At 50.5% G+C, this 25,531-nt stretch overlaps 6 protein-coding genes across 6 annotated transcripts; 2 read left to right on the plus strand and 4 right to left on the minus strand.

Annotated features, from left to right (window-relative positions):
- Window positions 1-9: 9 nt before the first annotated feature.
- Window positions 10-529, plus strand: UHO2_06957 (uncharacterized protein; the record flags this gene model as incomplete). The annotated part of the gene is made up of 3 exons (XM_041560552.1): window positions 10-66; window positions 148-375; window positions 461-529. 3 exons carry the CDS (start codon window positions 10-12, stop codon window positions 527-529), a joined length of 354 nt encoding a protein of 117 aa, XP_041416486.1.
- Window positions 530-695: 166 nt separating this feature from the next.
- Window positions 696-6,326, minus strand: UHO2_06958 (uncharacterized protein; the record flags this gene model as incomplete). Its single annotated transcript, XM_041560553.1, has 1 exon — window positions 696-6,326. The coding sequence occupies one exon, from the start codon at window positions 6,324-6,326 to the stop codon at window positions 696-698; it is 5,631 nt and encodes a 1,876-aa protein (XP_041416487.1).
- An 8,709-nt stretch (window positions 6,327-15,035) lies between these two features.
- Window positions 15,036-15,950, minus strand: UHO2_06959 (uncharacterized protein; the record flags this gene model as incomplete). The annotated part of the gene is made up of 1 exon (XM_041560554.1): window positions 15,036-15,950. One exon carries the CDS (start codon window positions 15,948-15,950, stop codon window positions 15,036-15,038), a length of 915 nt encoding a protein of 304 aa, XP_041416488.1.
- Window positions 15,951-16,876: 926 nt separating this feature from the next.
- On the plus strand, window positions 16,877-18,460 carry UHO2_06960 (uncharacterized protein; the record flags this gene model as incomplete). The annotated part of the gene is made up of 1 exon (XM_041560555.1): window positions 16,877-18,460. The coding sequence occupies one exon, from the start codon at window positions 16,877-16,879 to the stop codon at window positions 18,458-18,460; it is 1,584 nt and encodes a 527-aa protein (XP_041416489.1).
- Window positions 18,461-18,639: 179 nt separating this feature from the next.
- UHO2_06961 (putative Acetoacetyl-CoA synthetase) lies at window positions 18,640-20,766 on the minus strand (the record flags this gene model as incomplete). The annotated part of the gene is made up of 1 exon (XM_041560556.1): window positions 18,640-20,766. One exon carries the CDS (start codon window positions 20,764-20,766, stop codon window positions 18,640-18,642), a length of 2,127 nt encoding a protein of 708 aa, XP_041416490.1.
- A 471-nt stretch (window positions 20,767-21,237) lies between these two features.
- UHO2_06962 (putative phosphoenolpyruvate carboxykinase) lies at window positions 21,238-22,896 on the minus strand (the record flags this gene model as incomplete). The annotated part of the gene is made up of 1 exon (XM_041560557.1): window positions 21,238-22,896. One exon carries the CDS (start codon window positions 22,894-22,896, stop codon window positions 21,238-21,240), a length of 1,659 nt encoding a protein of 552 aa, XP_041416491.1.
- Window positions 22,897-25,531: the final 2,635 nt, after the last annotated feature.

Raw genomic sequence — 25,531 nt, forward strand, 5'->3', positions numbered from 1 at the left:
CTCGTCAATATGGCCACCCAATTCATCAACTGGATCAAGTCTCCAGCTGGACGACAGTACTTCTTTGTAAGTATTCCTCATCTTCAACCTCAACTCACCACTTCAAACTAACCCCATCTCTTGTGCTATATTGTAAATTGCTTATAGTCGACACACTTCTGGGGGCCAGTCGCAAACTGGGGCTTGCCACTTGCTGCCATCGCCGATCTCTCGAAAGATGAAGAGATGATCTCAGGGACCATGTCCAGTGCACTTTGCGCTTACTCGACCGTCTTTATGCGTTTCGCATGGAGAGTTCAGCCAAGAAACTACCTCCTCTTCGCTTGCCATGCTACAAATGCTACCGCACAGGCTGTTCAGCTCGGACGATTCTTGGTAAGTCGCCCACCCACCACTCTCACTGCTACACCGTTGCAAAGGCAAAGACCATGCTGACAATCTTTGCTCGCGGTCAACACAGAACTACCACAACTTTGGTGGAAAGGAAAAGAGAGGCGCTTTGCCATCACCTCAGGTTGCATCTGCATAAACGCTTCGCATGCTTCTCTACAACCGTAGGCGTTCTGCGCCTTGTCTCGACCATTTCTCTCTCTGTACAGTACGTACAATATCAACACAACGCCGCAAAAGTAAAGGATCAAGGTGCGTTTGCAAGATTGCATTCTATCCGAACCAAAACAACACTGCTTCTGATTCTATACACCCCCACCAGCAGCACCCCTTTCGGCCATGCCAATATACTCCACCAGCGAAACAACGTACTTCTCGGCAATCGCACTAAAGTACCATTCATGTTCAGCATTGTGAGCTGCAACAACGTTATGCGCAACCTCATGCGCAACGCTGAAATACGTCGACACCAATGCATCCGCCAATTTGCCTTGCTTCACCAACTCATCGTGCCAAGCCAAATAGTACCTGAAGTTCAGATAAATCGCTCCCGCCCTGTTGAACGCGATCGCCGGCCCCGCAGTGTCGCAGAAAACATACATACTCCTTGGGTCCAATCCGAAGATACTGCCCACGGGTTTGTAGATGCGATTAATCAGGCGTTCCAGCGCTGCTGCATTAGCTTGCAGCATCGAAGCAGCATCCAGGGTGCGGTGGAGGAAGATCTTCATACCACAAACTTCGCCTGCTAGTTTAAGGTCTGTTTCCACACCTTGATCGCAGTACGAGTTGGCTGCTTCTTTGATCTCGGTCTGACGCGCTTCGGATTTGATCATCGAAGAAGCATCCGGTCGAGAGGCTCGGATGGCTTTGAGGACGTTGTTGTGGATTGAAGAGAGTGGCGTGACTTGGCTTGTCGGGGCTGTGGCTGCTGGGCCTGAGCCTGAGCCTAAGCCTGAGCCTGAGCCTGAGCCTGAGCCTGAGCGAGATGCGAGCGCGCCCAGCGATCGGTCTTCGTCAGCGCGACCTGCTGCTGCAATGGCATTGTCTGATGGCCAACCGGATGAACCAGGTCGCTCGGTTGAGCTTGTGCCATCAGTAAGAGAGCTTCTCTGCTGCTTCGCGCCAGCCTGAAGGAACTTGTTGCGGAAGCCAGAGAAGAAGCCTGCTCCTGCACCACCACCACCTCCGCCTGCGCTGATCGCAGAAGAAGCATCGTCTGGGATCCGCGAAATGGCTGACGACATCTCCTTGTTCCTGCGGGGGTAGTTTGTGCTGAGCATATCATTCGTCGTCCTCTCCACATGGGCATCACTGTGACTTCCAAGTGCCTGATCAACATACTGTGGGTCAGCATCAGGGAAGACGCTCAACACTTGTTTCCTCCATTCTGCGAACTCAGCCTCGGTCGCCTTCTCTTCTGCAGCTCGCTCCTCCGCTCGGAGTCTCTCGTCGCGCATCTTGGCCTCGGCAGCTTCTCGTTCAGCTTTGCGCTGCGACAGAATCTTGTCGACGTGGAAGCCACGACGCTTGAGGTTGCGCAGCGAGGTCGAGAGAAGCGTCATGTACAGCAACACCTCTTGCAACCGTTGCTTGGTGAGCAGATACTTGCTGATCGAAGTCGCCACTTCGAAAAAGTCGACTTCCATCGACGAGGAGAGATGCAAGATGAGCTTCGAGCCACGCATCGATGCTGTCGCCGTACATTTCTGCACGTTCTGCTCCTTCACACGCTCATATCGCAGTGTACGCACAAGACGAAGACCGGCGCCATCAATCTCTTCCACCTCGAGCGCACCTTTGAGCCACTCGGCCTCCTTGCGGATCTCTGATCGCGACGACTGTCGCTTCTCGAAAAGGAAGAGTGGCGTGCGTTCGAGGACCAAAGCTTTGATCTCTCGGGCGCGTTGTGTGTTTTTCACCACGCGGCCTTCCACCGAGTAGCGTTCTTCGACCAGTGTACTAAGTCGAGGCGAGCCCAACTTGCCATACAAGCCCTCCTGAAGCAGATCCTCGTGTGGAGCGTAAAAGAGGGACGAAGCGAAGAGCATGTGCGAGTTGGCATCATCGACAATGACGACATCGGCAGGTTTCTTGAGCGCATAGACTAGTGTTCCACCGTCATCAGCCTCTTCGTCCTGCTCGTCGTCGTCATCCAGCAGATGTCCTGTCTTAGCACCGCTACCCTTGCTTCTGCTTTCGCTGATGCGCTTCGAGCCAAGCAAGAAAGGCGAGCGAGCCATCTGGTTGCGGAGTGGGCTGCGGATGCGATTCCAGTTGGTGGCGATCTGACGCAAGATGCCAAGATAGGCGTCAGCACTGCCTGCCAGCTGATAGAATCGCTGCGGTTCGCTGATGAGACGCTCGGCAACCTCCTCGATGCTCGGCTCGTTCCGAACACCACAGTTCTTCAGAAAGGCTCCCGCAACAGATCCAAAGTCGCAGTAGAAGAAGACATCTCTGAACTGAATGTCGGATGCCGAGCCGCCAAAGTAGCAGTTCATCGGAGCGACCAACACAATCTCTCCAGCAGAAGGAGCAGCAGCATCCTTCGTGGCATCACCACCAGCTGGCCGCTTGTTGCGTCGCACTGGAATGAACTCTGCACCTCGAAGCTGTGCAAAGTCACTGAGACTGAATTCAGGCACTGTGGCAAGGTACCCAAAGATCTTGCGAGCCTGCGCTTCGTCTTTTGTGGGTGAATTGACAAGCCTGCCGATGAGCTGCGTGGAGGTAGGATTCGAGCGCAGACCCAGCTTCGGCAGGTCAGCCAAGTTGATCTCTGGACCAGCCACGGGGAAGCCCATCACGGCAGCTTCTGCGTTTGTGAAGACCTCGGTCGGTTTGCGCAACACCATCTTGTTCTCGCTTGGCAAGCGTGCTGGAACAAATGCGTATTTCTCGGCGCGGTAGATGGTGTACTGATTGGCGTAGTGTGCATGGAACTTGTCCAAAAAGAACGAGAGCGCCTTAGATTGCAGAGCGTCATTCGAGGCAGTCGAAGCCAGCTCCAGAACTGTCTCCATAGGCGGGTAGCGGCGTAGACCAAGATCGAAGACGAAGCGTGCCTCGTCGGACGAAGGCTTCCACGTTTTGTCGGCCCAGTCTAGCGCAGGCAGTTGCAATGCCTTGAGCACCTCGGTGGGCTCGTAAAGATCGCTTGCACGATGGCGAATGATCCTCGGCTTTCCATCTTCCTTGAGCCCGGAAATTTCGCCGTGCTTGGGGAAGATGGCCGTCTTCTTGAGTCTCTCCTTTTCTAGCTCTGATAGTGACTCCTTGTTAGAGGCGAGGTACGAGATGAGATCAACGTGAGACCAGCCACCGCCTGCAACAAGACGATTAAAGATCATCTGCAGCTCGACGTGACGACGCACGCCGAGAGCAATCAACACCTTTTCAAGGTTGCCCTTGACTTGTGCGGAAGGAAACTCGACGATGGGCAAGTCCGAGAAGAGCGACACGTTCGAAAAGTAGGCGTTGCTGGGCTTCTGCATCTGCAATCGGGTAGGAATGCAAGCGATCTCGGCCAAAAGCTGCTGGATCTCGTCATGCTGCGTAGAAGGCAACGCGAACCATGCTCGAGAGAGAGTCAGCAGCACCTTTTCGGCAAAAGCCGGCAAAGTCTGGATGTTAGTCTCGGCCACGGCAGCGGAACCGGATTGCTGTGCTTGAACGCTGATCTGAATGAGGTTCTTGACCCATGCAGACACCGTCAGCTCTGACCAACCAAAGACACGTGAAAGCTCGTTGGTGGTAAAGGACTTGGAGACCTCATACGACAGACACGACTCCGGAAGAGGCACGTCGGTCGGTAAGCGAGATGTGTTGAGGTAGAAGCGCACCAGACTGAGCGGCTGGATCTTCTCTGGCACTGCAGCGTCCTTTGGATCTGCGATGGTCAAGATAGCATTGTTGATAAGCTTTGATCGCAAGCTGATGTCGTAGGAAGGGTGAGCAGCGACGCTGAGCCACCACTTGAGACATGCGACCATCTCGGCGGGCGTCAAAGCACGTGACGAGAGCTCTTGGAAGACATCGTCCATGGTAATGTCCTGAACAAGGTTGCGCGATCGAACCTCGCGTACAAAGTCAGATGCAAGTTCGACGTGATCGGAAGAGATTACGGCGAGATCCTTGATGAAGTTCGAGAGGAGCGCATTGGGGATGCGGATGGCAGCAGAGTGCTTGACGCCTCGAGTCGACATAAGCGAGATGGTGTTCTGGCGTGCTGATCCGAAGAAGGAGGTGAGGAAGAGCGAAGAGACGCGTGAGGACGGTGACGAAGCACGGAAGGTGAAGAAGCGCATGAGATGGAGCGCACGATCCTTGAGTGACTTTGCGAGAAGATCATCATCCTTGGCTGGACGCTTTTCGCCAAAAGTGTTGGTCCACAAACGACCAATATCGGTCAATTCGTTCTCGTAGACAGCGCGAGCGACGTAGCCTCCCATGGAGAGCAGCTCTGAGTTCCACTGAGCACAGTAACGATCGACAAAGTCAAGTGACTCGCGCTCTACGGTGGGGATGAAGCGAGCAGCAATGTGACCGCTGAACCCTGTGGTCTGATGTGTGCGGAAGCCAATGAAGGCATGACCTTGGTCTTCAAGGCGTGGCATGAGCCCTGAGAAGATCTGACGGACGCCCTTGTCGAGTGCAGCAGCAGATGAGGTAACCGAGATAGATGTGTCGGCTTCTTGGTTGTCGTCCGGGAAACTCGCATTATACTCCTCTTTGCCTGTGAAGATGAGATGGAAGGCAGTGACTTTGGGCGGCGGCTTCTTTGTGCTGCGTTCGATCTCTCGTTCGAAGGCTTTGTCCACCGAGACGCTGACGTTGGCTGTGGCAATGCGTAGATGAATAGAGGCCGAGACTGAGGTGAGTGCAGCAGCAGCAGCAGCGTCGAGTTTGCGCTTCTCAGCAGCCTGGGCGGCTTGAGCTTCTTTGCGTCTCTGGAGCTCGCGCTCTCGCTCCCTCTCCTTCTCCTTTGCCGAAGAGGAGCCAAAGCCAAAAGCACTTTGGAGCATCGAAGTAAGACCTCCACCGGCAGTCTTGCCTAGCGCTGATGCGAGTGACTGCTTCGATTTGGGCTTGCCTCGTTCGGCTGCATCGATAACAAGCTGAAGGGCCTCAACATCGATCTGAACGGCGGTGGATTCGAGATGACGAACATGCATGATGCGATTGGGACTGTAGGCGTTGAGGTGGCCTGGCATGGTCATGGACTTGGGCAAAGTAAGCTTCTTGTCGAGCTTGCAGAGGAGGTGATCATCCCAGTAGAGTCCGATAGATCTGATCTTTGTGGTGAAGGTGAGCGATGTGGCGAGGAACTTGGCGAGAGCCATAGGAGAGTCCGGCAAGGGAGCAGGTTGACGAAGAGCCATGAAGAAGGTGGTCCATGGCTTGCCTGCGGGCGATGTCTGACGGTCAGCATTATTTGCGCGTTTTGTGAAAAGAGCATCGCCCTTCCAGAAGAAGCCCATGAGTTGGTCGCCTGAGGATACGATGGGCTCTTCGCAGATACTGAAGAGGGAGTAGAAGCCGACACCGAAAGCACCTATACGGTCGGGATCAGGGTTGCCCTCTGCGATTCTACGAAGACGTGACCAGTCGTCATTACCAAAGGGCTTGCCATCATTGCGGAAGACCCAATTGCTGAGGGTTGCCTTGAAGTGCGGTAGTGAGGGGGCTGATGTGGAAGAATTAGAGGCAGAGTCTGCAGAGGAAGAGCGCTGAGATTCGAAACGAAGCTCGCAATGGGTGGCACCAGCATCATCGGCGTTCTGGAGAAGCTCTCGAAAGACGGTGAACTCTGCGGCATATCTGGCGAGAATCTTGTCAATGAGAGCACGCTGATTGACGGTGATGGCTTCCTCCTGACGAGCATCATTCATGAGCGCCTTGCGGGCAAGCTCGCCGGCAGCAGTTGAAGCCATAGTTGCCTCGATTCGGTAACTATGCGATGTGTTGCTGGAATCGATGTGCAATGCTGTAGATGGGCGCCAGAATGAAAGGCCAGAAAGAGGCCGGAATGAAAGGCCGGAATGAAAGGAGAGGAATGTCCATGTGAGGAATGTCCATGTGAGGTTGCAGTCGCTGGCTTCAGCGTTCGATCAGCCGAATCGATGGGGGCAGAGTGATGGTGGGGGAGATGCGGTAGGTGCTATGATCCAGCGACCAAAAAAACTGAGGTCTGTATGGTTGAGATGGGTAGAGATAGGGTCCAAGAGGCTCGCAGATGAGGTTGTGACATGCGGAAAGGCTAAGCAAGATGAGGAGCAACAGGACCCTGCAGTGTTGCTCTCCGTGTGTCAGTCTGTGCGGACTCAGCTTGATTTTTTTTTTTGGACATCCCAAGCCTGACTCACACGGCCGTACAGATGAGAATCAGTCGGACGATACAGAAAACGATCGAAAAGTCATGTTAGATTGCAAGTCAGTGAGGTCAGACGATGTCCCTTCTCCGAGTCCCGAGCATTTGGGTGTGAAATGCTTATACTTTATGTTGAAGGGATAGTGGACTCTTTGTGGCAGGACAGGGTTGTATTGCGTTCTCGACGTTGGTGAGTAAGTACAATGGGTGGATGATGTGATCGGAGCAAACTAACTGACTCGAGGACTATATATACATCTTGATACCAACACAAAGATAGGAGGAAACGGTCGAAGCATGAGAGGCAGGGCACGAGAGCCCTTTGAATGAGGAGACCATTTTCTCTTGAGGGAGTTTGCCACCTCATCGAAAGGCGCCAACAAAGACTTTCGATTTGAAGAGAGACTTGTCGACTGCCTCGTCGGGTGCGCCGATCACCCCCCACGGAGGCTGCCCGACGGAGAGGCCGACGAAAGCTTATCAGCGTGAGAAGACTTGTCGGCTGTCCCATCAGATGCACCGATCACTTCGACGGAGACTACCCGACGGAGAACCCGACGAAAGCTTATCATCGTGCGAACTTTCGTCGGCCGTTGCATCGGAAAGGCCGGTCATCGCGTCGGACTCCCGGTGCAAGTCGATACCCCTTCACTTTAGTGTTGTGTCAATCGGGTAGATCAGCTAAGGGAGGCGGGCGACCTCGGACAACCTCCTCGACACTGCTCTTGCTCCTCCTGTTCCTCCTGATCTAGGTGCTGATCTAGGTGGACACCTCTTTGAGCTGCGTGTGTACATTTCCCCGTTTGCGGGACCTCTGTGACCTGCATGTGCCCCTGTGACAGGACAGTGCGGAGAGTGAGTTCAAGGGTTGTCTTACAATCACATGATATCAGCACGTGACAAAAACTCCTGATAAAAACCTTAAATAGTCAGAAACCCGGGCTTACCGCCAAAATAAGATGTCAGATTCATCTTTAGTAACAATCAGTTGAAGATTACTGGTAAAACGCGACTGTTAGGAGCTACCAGCAAGCTCAACTTATCAGGTGTATAACAGTTGTTGTGTTTTAATTGATAGGTGCTACAATGTGAACATATATATACTTGATTGTTACCCTTAGCCCATACTAGGTCATAATGAACTATTCTTCATATCACCCCTGTGTTGTCACCTCCTGAGTGTTGCCATCTCCTGAGTGTTATGGTTGAAGTACTTATATGTCCCACATGCATATCAATGCATGTTGACATGCAGCTCTGACTCACTGGTGTCTCACTTGTGCTCTGCAGACCACATGATTCAGTTTAGGATGCTGACACATCTTCAACTCCCCCCCTTGATGGCATCATCAACCCTATTAGGTGTGCAATCTGAGACATGGCCAAGCCCTTTAAAGGCTTTGTGAGGATATCTGCGACATTGTCTGTTGTCCCAATGAAATCAATTTTGACTTCTCCTTCCTGAACATGGTCTCTGACAAAGTGGTACCTTGTGTCAATGTGCTTCAACTTCCAATGCTTGGTGGGGTCTTTGCTTACCTGGATACATCCTTGACTGTCTGTCCGCAATATCAGTGGATGGGCCTCAACTCCCAGGTCCCTGAGAAGGTATGAGAAGAAGAGAGCCTCTCTTGTCACCTCTGAAGCAGCTACAAATTCAGCCTTGACTGCTGACAATGCCACACACTTTTGAACATGTGATCTCCAGCTAACTGGGCACCCATACATGTATGTTACTCCTCCTGATGTGCTTCTTCATCTGTTCATTGGGTCTGATGCCCAATTTGCATCAGTATACATAATGATTTGCTGTCCCAAGTGTTTGTTCACTTCATCTCCAAAAAGTAACTTATTGTCAGGGGTCTCGCGCCTGAAACCCAGGTCGGTCTGTCGAGATACTCGGTGACTATTAAACTGTGTGACAGCTATTGTCTCGGTATCGGTGACTATCAAGTTGTGCAGTGACAGCAGGTGGCGTTCGTTGTATATACTATCGTAGGTTTCGGCTGACCTCTGTGGACACTCCGTTCAGGGGTAGCTCGGCACGATCAATATCAATGTTATGATGACACCAAGGTCTGGTGTGGGTGTTGATGATGATGAGGTTGATGGTGTTGGTGATGAGATTGGTGATGTCGATGATAATGAGGTTGATGGTGTTGATGATAAGATTGGTGATGTCAATGATAATGAGGTTGATGGTGTTGGTGATAAGGTTGGTGGCGTCAACACGAGTGTCCAGTGTGTTGACTTGATGCTTTGAAGTGATCCCCGGACCGCAGTGGACTACTGCCTTCGGTTCTATCTATATCCGGACCGCTAACCTGCTATGGGCGCCTTCGGACGTCAGGTAGTGGTGATACAACACACACACTACGATGAGGAGCAACCTTGATAGATTGCTGCTATGCTGACTGAAACTAATGTATACTTATGCTGAAGTGATAACTAGTTATGGTGAGTAGAGTGGATGGGGATCCACTCGACCTATGATGATGAGAAAGCATGGTTATATACCTCTTCACAGCACCGCCAGCGATGCTGCTCCTGCTCTCTCTCCAGAGAGTACCTTCTTCATCGAGTACTGTTCAGGGGCCTCTCCTGCTTGGCACCCCTGTTCCTCTTGAGTGGTGTCGACTCCTTCGACACTGCTCCTCCTCCTCATGACCTGTGTCGACTCCTTCGACACTGCTCCTCCTCCTCATGACCTGTGTCGACTCCTTCGACACTGCTCCTCCTCCTCATGACCTGTGTCGACTTCCTGTCTCTCGAGCCCCTGAGTGGTAACCATCTGAGCTTGGTCCTCCTCGTGGCTGCGCCTGCTCTTTGAGCTTGGTCCTCCTCGTGGCTGTGCCTGGTCCTCCTCGCCTATGGACTCAGTGCTCCTTTGCATGTGAATCCATAGGAGTCCATGGTCTCCATGGAGACTGCACTACGACCATGCTCTCTACTGGTATCGACTAGGTCTTCGATACCTGTGCTCCGTCCATATGAACCAGTGACCCTCCTGCTTCTTGAGCATCCAGGCCCATGACACTTATATTCACTAGTTTGGTTGAGGTACTTCACCAAATGTAATGCTGCCTTCCATGTGTTGCTCATTGGGCTTGACATGTATCTTGCTAGTGTTCCTATGGTGAATGATATGTTGGGCCATGCTGTGTTGGATACCCATAAAAGCTGTCCAACTAATTCTTGGTACTGTTTTGCTACCAATGGGTCACACTTGTCACCACCCATAACACCTGTTAGGCTCTGCATCGGTACCCATGACTTCAGATCAGTTGTTTGTAGCCACTTTCTCACCATAGCCTTAATGTAAGCCATTAGGTCAAGTGTCATTCTTCTCTGTATCCTGTCTTGACCTATCCTTATGCCTAAGAACTCCTTCACAGGTCCTTTATCTTCCATCCCCCATTTTGCCATTATCTCATCCTTAGTGCAGCTTACCTCTGTATGACTGGGTGATGTTATAAGCATGTCATCTACATAGGCTGTGATGATTGTCATGCTATCGCCTGTCCCTCTTGAGTATAGGCATGGGGTGCTCAGCATGCAATAGAAACCTATCTTTCATAGGTGTGAGTCTAGCTCCATATTCCATTCTCTACCCAATTGCTTTAATCCATATAGGCCTTTCACTAGCTTCAGGGCCTTTCCAGAGGGTACCTTCATTCCAAGCAGTGGCTTTAAGAAGATACTATGATGTAATGTTGAGTTCAGGTACACCTGTTTAACATTGACACAATCTACTTCCCAGTCTCATATGGTTGCCATGGCTAGAACTCCTCGAATTGACTGGATAGGTGCTACAGGGGCAAAAACTTCTGTGTAATCAATACCCTCTCTTTGAGTGAAGCCCCATGCCACTAACCTTGCTTTGAACTTGGTAGGGATTAGGTTGGCATCCATCTTTATCTTTAGTACCCAACACATGTCAATGGTGTTCATACCCTTCAGGAGATTGGCAACTTCCCACATGCCCATGGCCTTAAGCCTGTCCAGCTCCTTACACATCGCTTCTTCCCAATGTTTCTTATCCTCTCCGGATAGCGCTGTCAGGGGTCTCGCGCCTGAAACCCAGGTCGGTCTGTCGAGATACTCAGTGACTATCAAACTGTGCAACAGCTATTGTCTCAGTATTGGTCTCAATGAGCTAGTTGCTCAGCGACTATCAAGTTGTGCAATGACAACAGGTGGCATTCATTGTATATACTATCATAGGTTTTGGCTGACCTCTGTGGACACTCCATTCAGGGGTAGCTTGGCATGATCAATATCAATATGTAGGTTATGATGACACCAAGGTCTGGTGTGAGTGTTGATGATGATGAGGTTGATGGTGTCGGTGATAAGGTTGGTGAGTGTTGATGGTAATGAGGTTGGTGGTGTTGGTGATAAGGTTGGTGGCATCAACACAAGTGTCCAGTGTGTTGACTTGATGCTTGAAGTGATCCCTGGACCACAGTGGACTACTGCCTTCGGTTCTATCTATATCTGGACTGCTGACCTGCTATGGGTTGCCTTCAGACATCAGGTAGTGGTGATACAACACATGCACTACGATGAGGAGCAACCTTGATAGATTGCTGCTATGCTGACTGAAACTAATATATACTTATGCTGAAGTGATAACTAGTTATGATGGGTGTAGAGTGGATGAGGATCCACTTGACCTTTGATGATGAGAAAGCATGGTTATATACCTCTTCACAGCATCGCCAGCAACGCTGCTCCTGCTCTCTCTCCAGAGAGTACTGTCATGGGCCTGGATGCTCAAGAAGCAGGGGGGTCACGGGTTCATATGGAAGGAGCACAGGTATCGAAGATCTAGTCAAGACCAGTAGAGAGCATGGTCGTAGTGCAGTCTCCATGGAGACCATGGACTCCTATGGACTCACATGCAAAGGAGGGCCAAGCACAGCCACGAGGAGGACCAAGCTCAAGGAGCAGGCACAGCCACGAAGAGGACCAAGCTCAAGGAGCATGCAGATGGTTACCACTCAGGGGCTCGAGAGACAAAAGCCAAAGGAACTGTCACTGATCAAAGGAGAAGGAGCAGTGTTGAAGGAGTCGACACCAGGTCATGAGGAGGAGGAGCAGTGTCGAAGGAGTTGACACCAGGTCATGAGGAGGAGGAGCAGTGTCAAAGGAGTCGACACAGCTCAAGAGGCACAGGGGTGCCAAGCAGGAGAGGCCCCTGAGCAGTACTCGATGAAGAAGGTACTCTCTGGAGAGAGAGCAGGAGCAGCATCGCTGGCGATGCTGAGAAGAGGTATATAACCATGCTTTCTCATCATCATAGGTCGAGTGGATCCTCATCCACTCTACTCACCATAACTAGTTATCACTTCAGCATAAGTATATATTAGTTTCAGTCAGCATAGCAGCAATCTATCAAGGTTGCTCCTCATCGTAGTGCATGTGTTGTATCACCACTACCTGATGTCTGAAGGCAACCCATAGCAGGTTAGCAGTCCGGATCAAGATAGAACCAAAGGCAGTAGTCCACTGCGGTCTGGGGATCACTTCAAGCATCAAGTCAACACACTGGACACTTGTGTTGATGCCACCAACCTTACCACCAACACCATCAACCTCATTATCATCAACACTCACCAACCTTATCACCAACGTCATCAACCTCATTCTCATCAACACTCACCAACCTTATCACCAACATCATCAACCTCATCATCATCAACACTCACACCAGACCTTGGTGTCATCATAGCATTGATATTGATCGTGCCGAGCTACCCCTGAACAGAGTGTCCACAGAGGTCAGCCGAAACCTACGATAGTGTATACAACGAACGCCACCTGCTGTCACTGTGCAACTTGATAGTCACCGATACCGAGACAATAGCTGTTGCACAGTTTGATAGTCACCAAGTATCTCGACAGACCGACCTGGGTTTCAGGCGCGAGACCCCTGACAAGTACCTTCTTCATCGAGTACTGTTCAGGGGGCCTCTCCTGCTTGCTTGGAACCCCTGTGCCTCTTGAGCTGTGTCGACTCCTTCGACACTGCTCCTCCTCCTTGCTATCCTGCTTGTTTGGCACCCTTGTGCCTCCTGAGTGGTGTCGACTCCTTCAACACTGCTCCTCCTCCTCAGGACCTGGTGTCAACTCCTTCGACACTGCTCCTCCTCCTCAGGACCTGCTTGCTGGTTCCCTATACACTGCTCCTTCTCCTTTGACCAGTGACGGTTCCTTTGACTCTTGTCTCTCAAGCCCCTGAGTGGTAACCATCTGCATGCTCCTTGAGCTTGGTCCTCTTCATGGCTGTGCCTGGCCCTCCTCGCATATGGGCTCCATGCTCCTTTGCATGTGAGTCCATAGAAGTCCATGGTCTCCATGGAGACTGCACTACAACCATGCTCTCTACTGGTATCAACTAGATCTCCAATACCTGTGCTCCTTCCATATGAACCAGTGACCCTCCTGCTTCCTGAGCATTCAGGCCCATGACAAGCGCCTCGCTAACGGTTGGGTCCAGGTTCTTTCTTTCATTGTCATTGGTCACCGTAAATCCATAAAGTTTATTATCATTCCATCTATCAGCAACGGTATTGTGTTCGATCGCTTCCTTGGCAACTTCATCTGGGGTCTGTTCTTCATCTGCTTCATCAACATTATCCATGTCCATGTATTCCTGCAGTGCTTCCTCTTCCCTCTTGTCAAAAAGGTTCTTGTCTGTGTACCTCAGATCGCCAAAGTCTTCCTTGTTTGTCAATGCTGGTGGCGGCTGTGCAGTCACTGGTTGCCACTCCATCCTATTGGACCAGCATTTGGTCTCCATGAACTTTGCCGAATTGCTCCAGAATATATTTGGTCTATAGTCTGGGCTGTAGAAGAGCCAGCCTCTTCTCTCCAAACTATATCCTAGGAATATGGATGCTATGGCCCATTGGTCGAGCTTCTTATTGTCTCTTTTAGCTTTAGGAATATTTACCCATGATAAACATCTGAACACATGTAGAAGCTTCATAAGCTGTTCTGGTGATCTTCCAAACATAGCCTGATATGGGACCTCGCCATCTATACTCAGGGTGAGATTCATCTTAAACACTGCGGCCCATATTGCATATGGCCAGAACCTCTTCAGCAATTGTCTCTGCATGAGTAGGGCCCACATCTTCTCACTTAGGCTCCTGTTCATCCTTTCTACATGTCTGTTCTGTCTGCTATCATATCCTACTGTCATTTGCCACTCTATACCTTTGTCATGTGCCCATTCATGGGCATTGTTGCTCCTCCATTCAGTACCTTGATCAGACCATATTGCTTTTAAGCTCTTTCCTGCCTGTGTTTCTAGGTATGCAATTATTGATTTTAGCTCCTTAAAAGCATGGCTCTTTCATAATAGAGGTTGTATGTACATGTACTTGCTGTGGTCATCAACCAAGACCAAAGTGCATGTGTACTCTGTTGCATGTGATGAATTGACTATCAAGTCGATATGAATGAGGTCAAGTGGAGAAATGGACCTTTCTCTGCCACCCTGACCCATCTGAGCTGCCATGCTTTTAGCTCAGATGCAATGCTCACATGTCAAAGTGGCATTTGGATTTAGGTTTGCTGGGTGGTCACCTTTTAGATGGTTGATGATGGCTCTCGTTTTGTCTCAGCCTGGATGCCCTAGACACTCATGCCATAATTGTTGTTCAGGTATCTTGACTTTGTTCTCAATATGCTCGAAATCTTCATCAACACCTTCAAATAATGATGCTGATGTGATCATTGCATTTTCCTGCCATGTGTTGCCTCAGAACTCCAAAAGTCCTCACTTGCGATTCTTGGTCATCTTGAGTAACATGCCATTTGCTAGATATATTTGCCCTCTGGTTGAATCTAGTATCACTCATGCTCCTTCATCTGTCAGAGAATTTGTTGACAATAGGTTAACATTGAGATGCTGAACATACAATACATTTTGGAGAAGAACATCTCCAGTGTTTGTTGATATGCTAGCATCTCCTATAGCAGTCACTTCCAGAACCTCGCTTCCAGTGGTGAGTATGCGCTTTTGGCAGGTTCTCAGACCAATGAGCATGCTATAGTCATTTACCATGTGATAGCTGGTGCCTGAGTCTAAGATCCAATGAGAAGTCTCTTTTGAATCTAGGGGGCTTGGCCAACTATGTGTGAGGGAGCACCAGATCTCCTATTTGGGCCTGGCAAGGGGAGAATTTTCTGGTATAGTCACTGATGCATCACATTGACTGATCCCATGTCCAGGCCTTTTGCAGACCCAACATCAAAGCCTTCAGGGTCTGGCAGCAACCTTGGCACTGGTGCTGTCGGCATCCTTTTCATCCTTCTCATCCTCTCCAGGTGTCTCATCCTGATTGTTGCTGCCAGTGACTCTGGCACTAGCTTGATGGGGATCAACCCTTGAAGTGGGGTTGTTCTCGATCACCAATTGCTGGATGGATAGGGCAGTGGCGAGGGCACTGAAACTAAGTTGGCTTACAGTAGCAACAGTTTCTTTGTACATTGGGTGTTGGATGGTGCACTTTTGTAGATTAGAAAACAGGGTGTCATCAGCAAATGGCTTTCCCAGTAAGCTGCTCTCCATTTGGATGGTTCTTATTTCTTGGATGAGCTTTCGTATGTCTGAGTTGTACATCCTGAGTTCTCCTAGCTGAGCAATCAATGCAATACAATGAGATATGGTGGTAGCCTCATTGGTGAGTCCATTTTCAATCTTCTTCCATACATTATGGAATGTATGATGTTCCCTGATGATGTCAAGAATCAAGTAATTTATGTTGAACTCTCCAGTGGTATCAATGGTACTGCATAGTGCATTTGTTAAGGCATCATCAAATGTGCAGTTCCACTTGGGATGTTTCTTGTCATACACTCCATCGAGATGCTTCATAGCATGGGGGACACATTGTAGGAAGGACTTGATATGGGTGCTCCAACTATAGTAGTTGTGTGATGTGAGTTTTGGAACTGGCTCAAGTAGCTTCACTAGGGTACAAAAGTTGTATTGCTTGCCATCATTGTTGTGGTCCAAGTCAGAGTCAGTTTCTTCATCAGCATTGTCATCAATTGCCTCAGTGTCTGACTCATTGGTGGCCTCGTTATCAGCAACATGCAGTTGCATTGCCTTGCCCTTTCTTCCTCCTTTGGCCTTGCTTGCTATGGCTTGAGCTTTGGTTTCTTGTACCATGTTATCAATGGTCTTGGCTAGCTCAATCAGTAGAGCCTCAGACTCTTAATCAGTTGAAGATTACTGGTAAAATGCGACTGTTAGGAGCTACCAGCAAGCTCAACTTATCAGGCATATAACGGTTGTTGTGTTTTAATTGATAGGTGCTACAATGTGAACATATATATACTTGATTGTTACCCTTAGCCCATACTAGGTCATAATGAACTATTCTTCATATCACCCCTGTGTTGTCACCTCCTGAGTGTTGCCATCTCCTGAGTGTTATGGTTGAAGTACTTATATGTCCCACATGCATATCAATGCATGTTGACATGCAGCTCTGACTCACTGGTGTCTCGCTTGTGCTCTGCGGACCACGTGATTGAGTTTAGGATGCCGACGCATCTTCAACTCAATCATTCCCCCTTTTTTGTTTATGAAAATTCAGGTTTACCAAAGTCTAACAAACCATGGCGAAAAGTCGCGGCTGGGCGGTGTAATTGCCGCTAAGTTACCGTCGGAGTCGGCGGTTACAGTCGAATTTGGCACGAGCAACGGCAAAATTCGGCTTTTGTTGTTGTTGTTGTGGACAAGGATTGTTGTGAATCGCACCTTGATCCTTCCCATCTCACTTGCATCTCACTTTCTTGATCTTGACCACCTCGTCAACAACTTCCTCATCAACTCTATAGAACACTGTTCAGCTTTACTTTCGGCTGCCTTAACTCCAACTTTCTTTTACCGTTGAACTGCTCTGACATCACGCGGGTGCATTGACACCTAACGTCCGGGTCCAATCTTGGCGAACCCACTTTCTCTCTTCATTAGACGACTGCAAGCAAACCTGGCTTTTCAGTCAAGTGGCCTTTACCTCGCCCACCATAACTATACCAAACAAAGTGGCTTTCAACCCTCCTCCTCTCACCGAAAGCCCCACCGACAAAATGCCATCCTCAGAGTCCAACCAGATGATCGAGACAAGACCATCATCAGCTGGTGATCCGCCACCTCCTGCATTGACTCCCTCTGCCAACGTTCCCCGCTCTTCCAATGCCAGCACCACCAACATCACACAGCGAACAAAGCGCGCCACCATCGCCAATTCAGAACCTGACATGCTCGAAAAGGGTCAAGCTGGCTCTTCCAACGAAGATTCTTCTGCTCTCTCACGCACATTGTCCTCATCCGATTCTGCAACAAGAACCACATCCAGACGTGATATGCACCACGACCAGTCCTCTATTCGTGAGGGTCTCGGTGGGCCCTTCGCTGGTCCTCCTCGCAGAGCCACAATGGAATCTAGAAACACTCGACGTTCCTTCACCGATCTCTTTACACCAGAGCATCGTCTTGCTAAAGCACCCGGCACATTAGCCAGTTTCAAGAACATCCTTTTCGGTTCCTTGCTCAACATCCTTTTGCTCTTTATCCCAGTCTCTTGGGCACTTCATTTTGCTCTTGACCAGAATGTTGTCAAGAACGGCATCATCGTCTTTGTCACTTCTTTCCTTGCAATCATGCCGCTTGCAACGATGCTCTCTCAGGCAACTGAAGAGCTCTCGCTTCGTGTTGGCCAGACTATCGGTGGTCTCGTCAACGCTTCGTTCGGTAACGCAGTCGAGTTGATCGTCGCCATCGTCTCGCTCTTCAACTGCGAGCTGATCATCACTCAGACTTCGCTCCTCGGTTCAATCCTCTCCAACTTGCTCCTTGTACTCGGCACATGCTTCTTTGTCGGTGGTCTCCGCGTCAAAGAGCAAGTCTTTCTTTCAGCACCCGCTCAACTCAACACTTCACTCCTTATGATGGCCGTCATCTCTCTCGTCATCCCTTCTGCCTTCCATGCCGTGCTCGGCAACATCCCTGACAACACCGAACGTGGCGACATTCTCCAATTCAGCCGTGGTGTATCCGTCTTACTCCTCCTCATCTACATTGGATTCCTCTACTTTAGTCTCTCCTCTCACAAAGAGTTGTTCGAAGACGACGGAGATGACGAGCAAGAAGAAGAGCAACCGCAAATGAACATGGTTTCCATCGTCATCTCGCTCATCCTTGTCACTGTCCTTGTTGGTGTCACTTCCGAATGGCTCGTCGATTCCATCAACGTCGTCGTCTCCACCGGTGGTATCTCACGTACTTGGATCGGTCTCATTCTCCTCCCCATTGCCTCTAACGCTACGGAGCACTTGGCTGCCGTCATTTTCGCATGGAAGAATAAGATCCAAATGGCTAGCAGTATCGCCATCGGCTCTTCCATCCAGATCGCACTCTTTGTCATCCCGCTATTGGTGCTGATCGCTTGGATGGGAGATAAGCCTTTGACATTGTTGTTCGATCCATTTGCAACCATCTTGCTCTTCCTAACAGTGTTAATCGTCAACTTTGCTATCGCCGACAACAGGTCGAACTACTTGGAAGGATTCGTTTTGATCATGGTCTATCTCATCGTTGCCTTGACGGTTTGGTTCGTTCCTGACGACCTTGCTGATGCCTTGTTCTCTGACGAGTACTGCAAGGCTCGATAGAAAGCGACACTCAAAAAACTAGAGTGCTCAATGTAAATACTGATCGCTGCATCCTTCACTTGGCATATACACTTTCTTGCAATTGTAGCCCACATTCCTTGGCTCTCCTCTTATGCAATCTATCTGACTGTGTAGGAATGTGTATTGCGATGATCAACGAGAACATGGCTGTTGAACATCTAGCACTTCAACTGACCCCTCAACTTTTCACCCAACCGCACAAACTGTTGCAAACTCTCGGCATTCAAGAGTGTAGCCTTATTGATCGCCTCCAATCCAGCGCCGTTGATGATCTTCTTGACTGGCACTTCGACCTTCTTTCCATTCAACGTTTTTGGGATATCAGAAACGAATTCGATAAACTTAGGAACGTGTCTTGCACTTGTTTTACTCCTGATCAAGCCGACTAAGCTTTTCTTGAACTCTTCTACATTTACTTTTACTGCCGCATTGAGGAGGATGAATAGACACACCACCTCATCATCGCCTGCGGGAGTCTTAAGGGAAACGACGAGTGAGTCTGTGATGCAAGATTGCAGAGCGTTCTCTGGCGATTCCAAAAGTTGGTAGATTTCCGAAGAACCGAAACGAATCCCGCCTGGGTTGAGGATGCCGTCTGATCGGCCTAGCATCACAACGCCACCGTGCGGGGAGATCTGGAGGAAATCTCCATGATACCAAACTTGAGCGATCTGACTGTAGTAGGAATCGAAATACTTGCTTTCGGCTTGACGCCAAAAGCCGAGTGGTTGTGCAGGGAAAGGTTTCTTGCATATCAAATCGCCGACAGTATTGGGGGTTGTGAGTTCAGTAGATGTGTCTGAATCGTATACTGAGATGGCCATACCCAGATTCCTTGCCTGGATTTCACCCGCTCTGACAGGCAAAGCAACATTGTGTCCGGCGAAGAGAGAGCACAGATCAGTACCACCTGTGATCGAACCAATGAGGATATCCGATGCGATCTTGGAGTGGATGTAAGGGTAAAGTTCCGCGCGAAGAGGCGAGCCTGTGCTCAAGAGCTGACGGACTTTGAGGTTGCCGTGGTTCGCTTTGACCTCATAGCCGCTCTTTTCGAGAGCACCGAGGTAAGCAGCGGAAGTACCAAATGTTGTTACACCGTGCTTCTCCGCTAATGTCCAGAGAACAGAAGCTGGCTTGAGTGGAGATCCATCATAGAGAACGATGGAACAGCCAGAGACAAGTCCGGCAATGAGGAAGTTCCACATCATCCAGCCGGTAGTTGTGTATTGGAAGAATACATCCTCTGGTGTCAGTCCACCGTGGATCAAATGTTCTTTAGAGAGTTGGATGAGCATTCCACCAGCTCTATGCGTAATCGCTTTCGGTTGGCCAGTAGTACCCGACGAGAAGAGGATCCAAAGGGGATGGTTAAAGTCGAGTTGTTCGAACTCGATCTCTTGGTCCGCATCTGCACTTGCTTCAGCCAGGAAGCTTTGCCAGTTAGTCCAAACACTCCCGGCGGTTGCAGCAGCAGAGGTCTCAGGAGCAGGGTGGGACTTGACATGGGGAATCACAATGACCGCCTCCAACGCCTGCTCCCCTTGCTCCCTACCGCTCTCCAGACGGTCGACTACACTTTGAAGCTTGTTCAGATGATCATGAACCTTACCATTGTACCTGACCGCATTCACACTGATCAGCATCTTTGGTCGGACGGTTCGCAACCTCTCCAGTACTCCCTCTGGTGCAAAATCAGCCGCTGCACTCGTCCAAACTGCACCAATACTTGAGGCGGCCAAGAAAGCCACGAGATTCTCGATGTTGTTGGCAGAATACGAGGCCACACAATCTTGCGCCTTGATGCCTCTCTTGCGCATCGCACTAGCTGCTTGAGCTGTCAGTCGGTACAAGTGGCGATAGGTGATTGAAGTTTCATCCAGCTCGCCCGTAGTTGTGTCTACTTCAGTGGATTGGATGACCGCAGTCCTCTGACCGACATTGACGGCAGCCGAGGGAGAGCCATGGCGAAGCAAGTTCTCAGCAAAGTTCAACCTTGCTCCTTCGAACCACCTCGGAGGAGGGTAGATGGGGGCCTTGTCTGCAATCGCTCGGTCTGCTTTCAGGGACGAGATAATGCGAGTTTCATCCCAAACTGTTAACCAGAAATCATTCAGGTGTTCGCAAGACCAAGACCAGAGCTCATCGTAAGTGTTGAGGTTGAGTGAGAATCGAGAGTTGACTGTGCGACGGAAAGCGTCCATAGAGGTAGAAGAGGGGTCTGAGGGTGACCATACCAGTTTGCCTTGGATGCCTGTGACGGCAGAGGTGGTGCCGTCCTCCATCGTTACTGTCTTGTCTATGCTTTCTGTTTAAGGATGGTGGAAGGTCTGATGAAAGGGGGGAAGCGAAAGAATCGAAGCGGGGGGTTAGGATAAGCAAGAGGGAGGTCATGCTGGCCCGTGTTGCAGTCAGGTTCGGCTTTTGTGGGGAGGAAACCGTTCAAGTTCGGAATAGACGGACAAGAAAAGGCACACATAGACATCATCAGTCGTCCAAGCAGCTGGAAGATATGCTACCGCACGAGTCGAATGATTCTCTACTGAACCCTCTCCCCAAACTTGAGCAAGGTGACGAGTACTGGACGTCATCCATCTCCAGATATCCTATCGTGCAAACATAGCAAACAATCTCAGTCAAGCCGAACTCGGCGATTAGCAGTCCCATCTCAGGCCCCCCCCCAAAAAAAAAAAGTGTTGGAATGATGAATGTGTATATATGCGTAGAGAGAGAGACATGAGAAGTGACAAGTAAGCTTAGGCCTTGGGACCAGCAGCAGCAACTTGGGCACTGACATCGTTGGCGTACTTTTCAAAGTTGGTGCTGAACATATGGGCAAGCTTGTTCAACTCGACCTTGAAAGCACTGACATCTGGCCAGCTGGTGGCAGGGTTAAGCAAGTTCTCGGGAACACCGTCGATCTTCTTGGGGATTTGCAAGTTGAAGACGCCAAAGTTGTCGAACTCTGCCTTTGCGAGCGAACCGTCGTGGATGGAGTCGATGATCTTACGTGTGTACTTGAGAGGGCATCGTTGACCGACACCAAACTTTCCACCGGCCCAACCGGTGTTGACGAGCCAAACATCGGCCTTGTGCTTCTGCATACGCTCGGCAAGCATCTTGGCATAGACACGTGGGTGGAGGACGATGAAAGGCTGACCGTAGCAAGTGGAGAAGGTGGGGGAAGGCTCCTGAATACCATCCTCGGTACCGGGAGTCTTGGAGGTGTAACCAGAGATAAAGTGGTACTGAGCCTGGTTGGCATCCAGCTTGGAAACAGGGGGAAGGACACCGTAAGCATCGCAAGTCAAGAAGATGATGTTCTTGGGTGGCGAGTTGGACATGCAAGGGATCTTGGCGTTGGGGATGAACTCGATAGGGTAAGAGCATCGAGTGTTTTCAGTGATGGTAGCATCGTCGTAGTCGACCTCGCGCGTAAGCTTGTCGTAAACAACGTTCTCCAGAACCGCACCGAAGCGGATGGCGTTGAAGATCTCGGGCTCCTTGTTAGCCGAGAGACCAATGCACTTGGCGTAGCAACCACCCTCAATGTTGAAGACACCTTCGTCTGACCAGACGTGCTCGTCATCACCGATGAGGGCACGGTTAGGGTCAGCAGAGAGAGTCGTCTTACCGGTACCCGAAAGACCAAAGAAGAGCGAGACATCGCCATCGGGGCCTTGGTTGGCGGAAGAGTGAAGGGAAAGCTGGTTGTGCTTGACGGGCATGAGGTAGTGCATGACGGAGAAGATACCCTTTTTCATCTCACCGGCGTATTCGGTACCGAGGATGACCATCTCGTGACGCTTAAAGTTGACCTCAACCGAGGTGGAGGAAGTCATACCGGCGGTGAATCGGTTGGCAGGGAACTGACCGGCGTTGTAGATGATAAAGTCGGGCTCACCAAAATGTTCGAGCTCCTCCTGAGTGGGGCGGATCAACATGTTGTGCATGAAGAGCGCATGGTAGGCACGACCGCAAATGATACGGACCTTGATGCGGTACTTGGGGTCCCAACCTGCGAAACCGTCAAAGACGTAAATGTCGTCACGGGTGTTGAGGTAGTCGATGGCACGCTCACGGTTGATCTCAAAGGTGTGCTCGTCCATCTTGATGTTGACGGGGCCCCACCAGACGTGGTCCTTGGAGGTCTCTTCGTAGACGATACGCTTGTCCTTGGGCGAACGACCGGTCTTCTTACCAGAGTAGTTGATCAAGGCACCAGCGGACGAGATGACGGCACCCTCCTTCTTGATGGCGTCCTCGTAGAGCTGAGCAACGGAAGCATTGCGCTTCAGATGGATCTTGTCCATGTCGAAACCGGCATCGGAGAAGAGCTTCAGGTCGGAACCCAAAAGCGAGTAGTGAGGGTTGTGAGTGGGGAGCTCATCGTGGTGGTTTCCTGGCGAAGTCATGCTGGGTAAAGAGCTGGACTACTGTGTTGTTCAAAGATGATGTTGTTGTGAAAGAAGAAAGGTTGGGGGAGTAAGTGGAGAAGGATATCCAGGTAATTGTGGTGGTGTCGAGGAAGCCAAGTGAACCGAGGGCAGAGCAGAGTTGATGAAAGGGGCGGAGTGAGATGAGGGCCAAGGGCGGGGCAAGGGCGGGGCAAGGTGAAGCGTTGTGGATGATAAATCGGCAACAAACGGAAAGGACCAAGGGCGAAAGTGGGGCCGGGGGGGGGGGCCAGGTTGGACAGAGGGCCGAAAGGGAAAAATGCGCAAGTGGAGCGAGCAGTGCACGGGCAAGCCAGGAGCGAGTAGAAGAAAGAGAAAGCAACAGCAAAGGGTCAGTCTTGCTAATTCAGTACGAACGGGGGGGGGGGGGGGAAGGGGTCGTTGATCATGTGAAATCCATGTCGCACACAGCGGGTCAACAATGAGAGTGAGAGAGAGAGAGAGAGAGAGAGAGAAAAGTGACACCGACCGGCTCACGGCTTCAAGAGAATAGCCGCTTCCGATCTTCAGGCTTGGTAGCAAGCTAGCGATGATGGTGATCAAAGCAAGAAGCCAATGGCGATCGATGTGGGCAATGAATGAGCGGCAGAGAGGGAAAGGGCCAAAAGAAAGCTGTTGGCCTGTGAAATCTGAGCCGCCTTTAGCGATCAGATCAGCCACGGGCCAGATCGGAAGGGCCAGATCGGAAGGGCAAGATCGGAAGAGAGCAAGATCGGAGAGTCTGCCTTTTCTGGAAGCCCTGTCACGTGCGGACAGTTGGAAATTCAATCCAATGCTTGACCGAAGCTGACATAATCCCGCTTGTCGGCTCCTTGGCTTGGTCAAGAACGGTTGGTTTCCCTGCAACTCCGCCCAATTCCGAGCTAATTCCAACCGATAAAGCCACGCCGCTGCTTATGTCATGCTCTCATCGCCAAGCAGGCAAGACAGACGTCAGCAGCAGAGAGGCTTTCATGGAGAGAGATAGAGAGAAAGAGAGAGAGAGAGAGAGGCAGAGTTGCCAACACTCTTCCCCACATTCTTCTCGACGGATCTCTCCGTTCATTCCTTTCCATTTGCTCCTTTCCATTTGCTCCTTTCCATTCGCTCCTTTCCATTCGCTCCTTCCCGCCTCGTCCAACCCGGCGGTGTTGACAGCCGTGAAGCTTGGAACGGCTTACAAGAAGCTAGCTATCCTTGCGATGGCAGGGCACCGCCGGCATGTTGGTAGCAAGCTATGCTAGGTAGAAGGAGCTACGATGACCAGCGGAAACACGAACGAGAGAACCGAATGATGACTTACGTTGAGAAGCTTTTCGTGTTGGAGAAGCGAGAAGACAGGTTAGCAAGGGTTGGTGCTGACAGAAGCAGGTGCAATCAACAGACCAAGCTGTCAAGTCATGCGTCGAACAGGGAGAGGAAAAGGGCTAATGAGGAGAACAAGATCTGGAAAAAGCAAACTATGCAATTCACTTGTATATATGTCTTTGCAACACTTGTGTCTCAAGGCAGTACAAAGCTGTCTTCTGGACCGAACACCTAGAAGCATGGCAGAAACCGGAACATCACGGACGCCTCACCCTGAGATGTAACCACAGCGAACCGTGCTGTCGCGTTCAATGCGGACGGCAGCTATCTCTGCAGCGACGGATAGAACCCCTGAGCGGTGTGGATGTGTGTGTGTGTTTCACTCCTGGTCTTGTTTGAGTGGGTTGGTAGCTGAAAGGCTTTCTCTCAAGTTGCCCTTACGCCGAATTGCAATTCGGGTGTTTGCGGACCCGGAGAGACGCGATAGCCTCGTTGCAGGATTCAATCTCGCTCTGTGTGCATGCTTGGCGCATCAATTCTTCTGAACTACAGCATGTCATCTTGACATCTAGTCGTCCAATTGCTGGATTGTGGTTGGTTGAGGGCAGCTGCTTGATCCCAAGTTGACCGATCAAGGAGCCCCAGCTTCTGTATCTGCTCGACGGCAATACATCCTCCAAGGTGGAAGAGGCAGAGTATCCGATCCCGGCCGCAAGACATGCTGAGGCTCATCACCACACCTTGCGCAATCACTCACCGATCGAAGAATGCATCGGATCGCACCTAACCGGATCGCAGCTTGAAAGGGTGCGGCTATGATCTATCACGAGTTGCAACAGCAAAGCCGAACGTCGTGTGCCTTTGAATGACCTTGACAGCCTTGACTTTCAGCTGATGATGCTCAGGTGAGCTCAAAGGTCTCCTTTGAAAAGGTTCAAGTCGTTTGGGTCCCGATACAGGTGATCGGGGATAGTCTAAGTACGATGTCACTACTGCTAAGAGACAGAAACATGTATACTCGATTGACTTAAGCAATGTGGTGAGAGCCTAGTGCTCTCTGTGAGATATATATACATGTGAGCGGCACATGTTGAAGGTGGGAGTACTCCTACTCAATGATCTAGCCTGACAACGGGCGGGACTTGGTTGTACCCGATCCTTAACTAAATCGGTTCGACTCGATCTTCAATCAGATCTGATCGGCCCCGCTTGACCTTTGATCAGATTGGTTCGTGTTGTCATGTTGGATTGCCAGTCTTTTCAACATCCTTTCGATCAGCGGGACACGAAGCCGATTTTTTTTGTT

This window comes from Ustilago hordei, assembly GCF_900519145.1.
Source record: "Ustilago hordei strain Uho2 genome assembly, contig: UHO2_contig_22, whole genome shotgun sequence".
In the NCBI taxonomy this organism is placed as follows: Eukaryota; Fungi; Basidiomycota; class Ustilaginomycetes; order Ustilaginales; family Ustilaginaceae; genus Ustilago; species Ustilago hordei.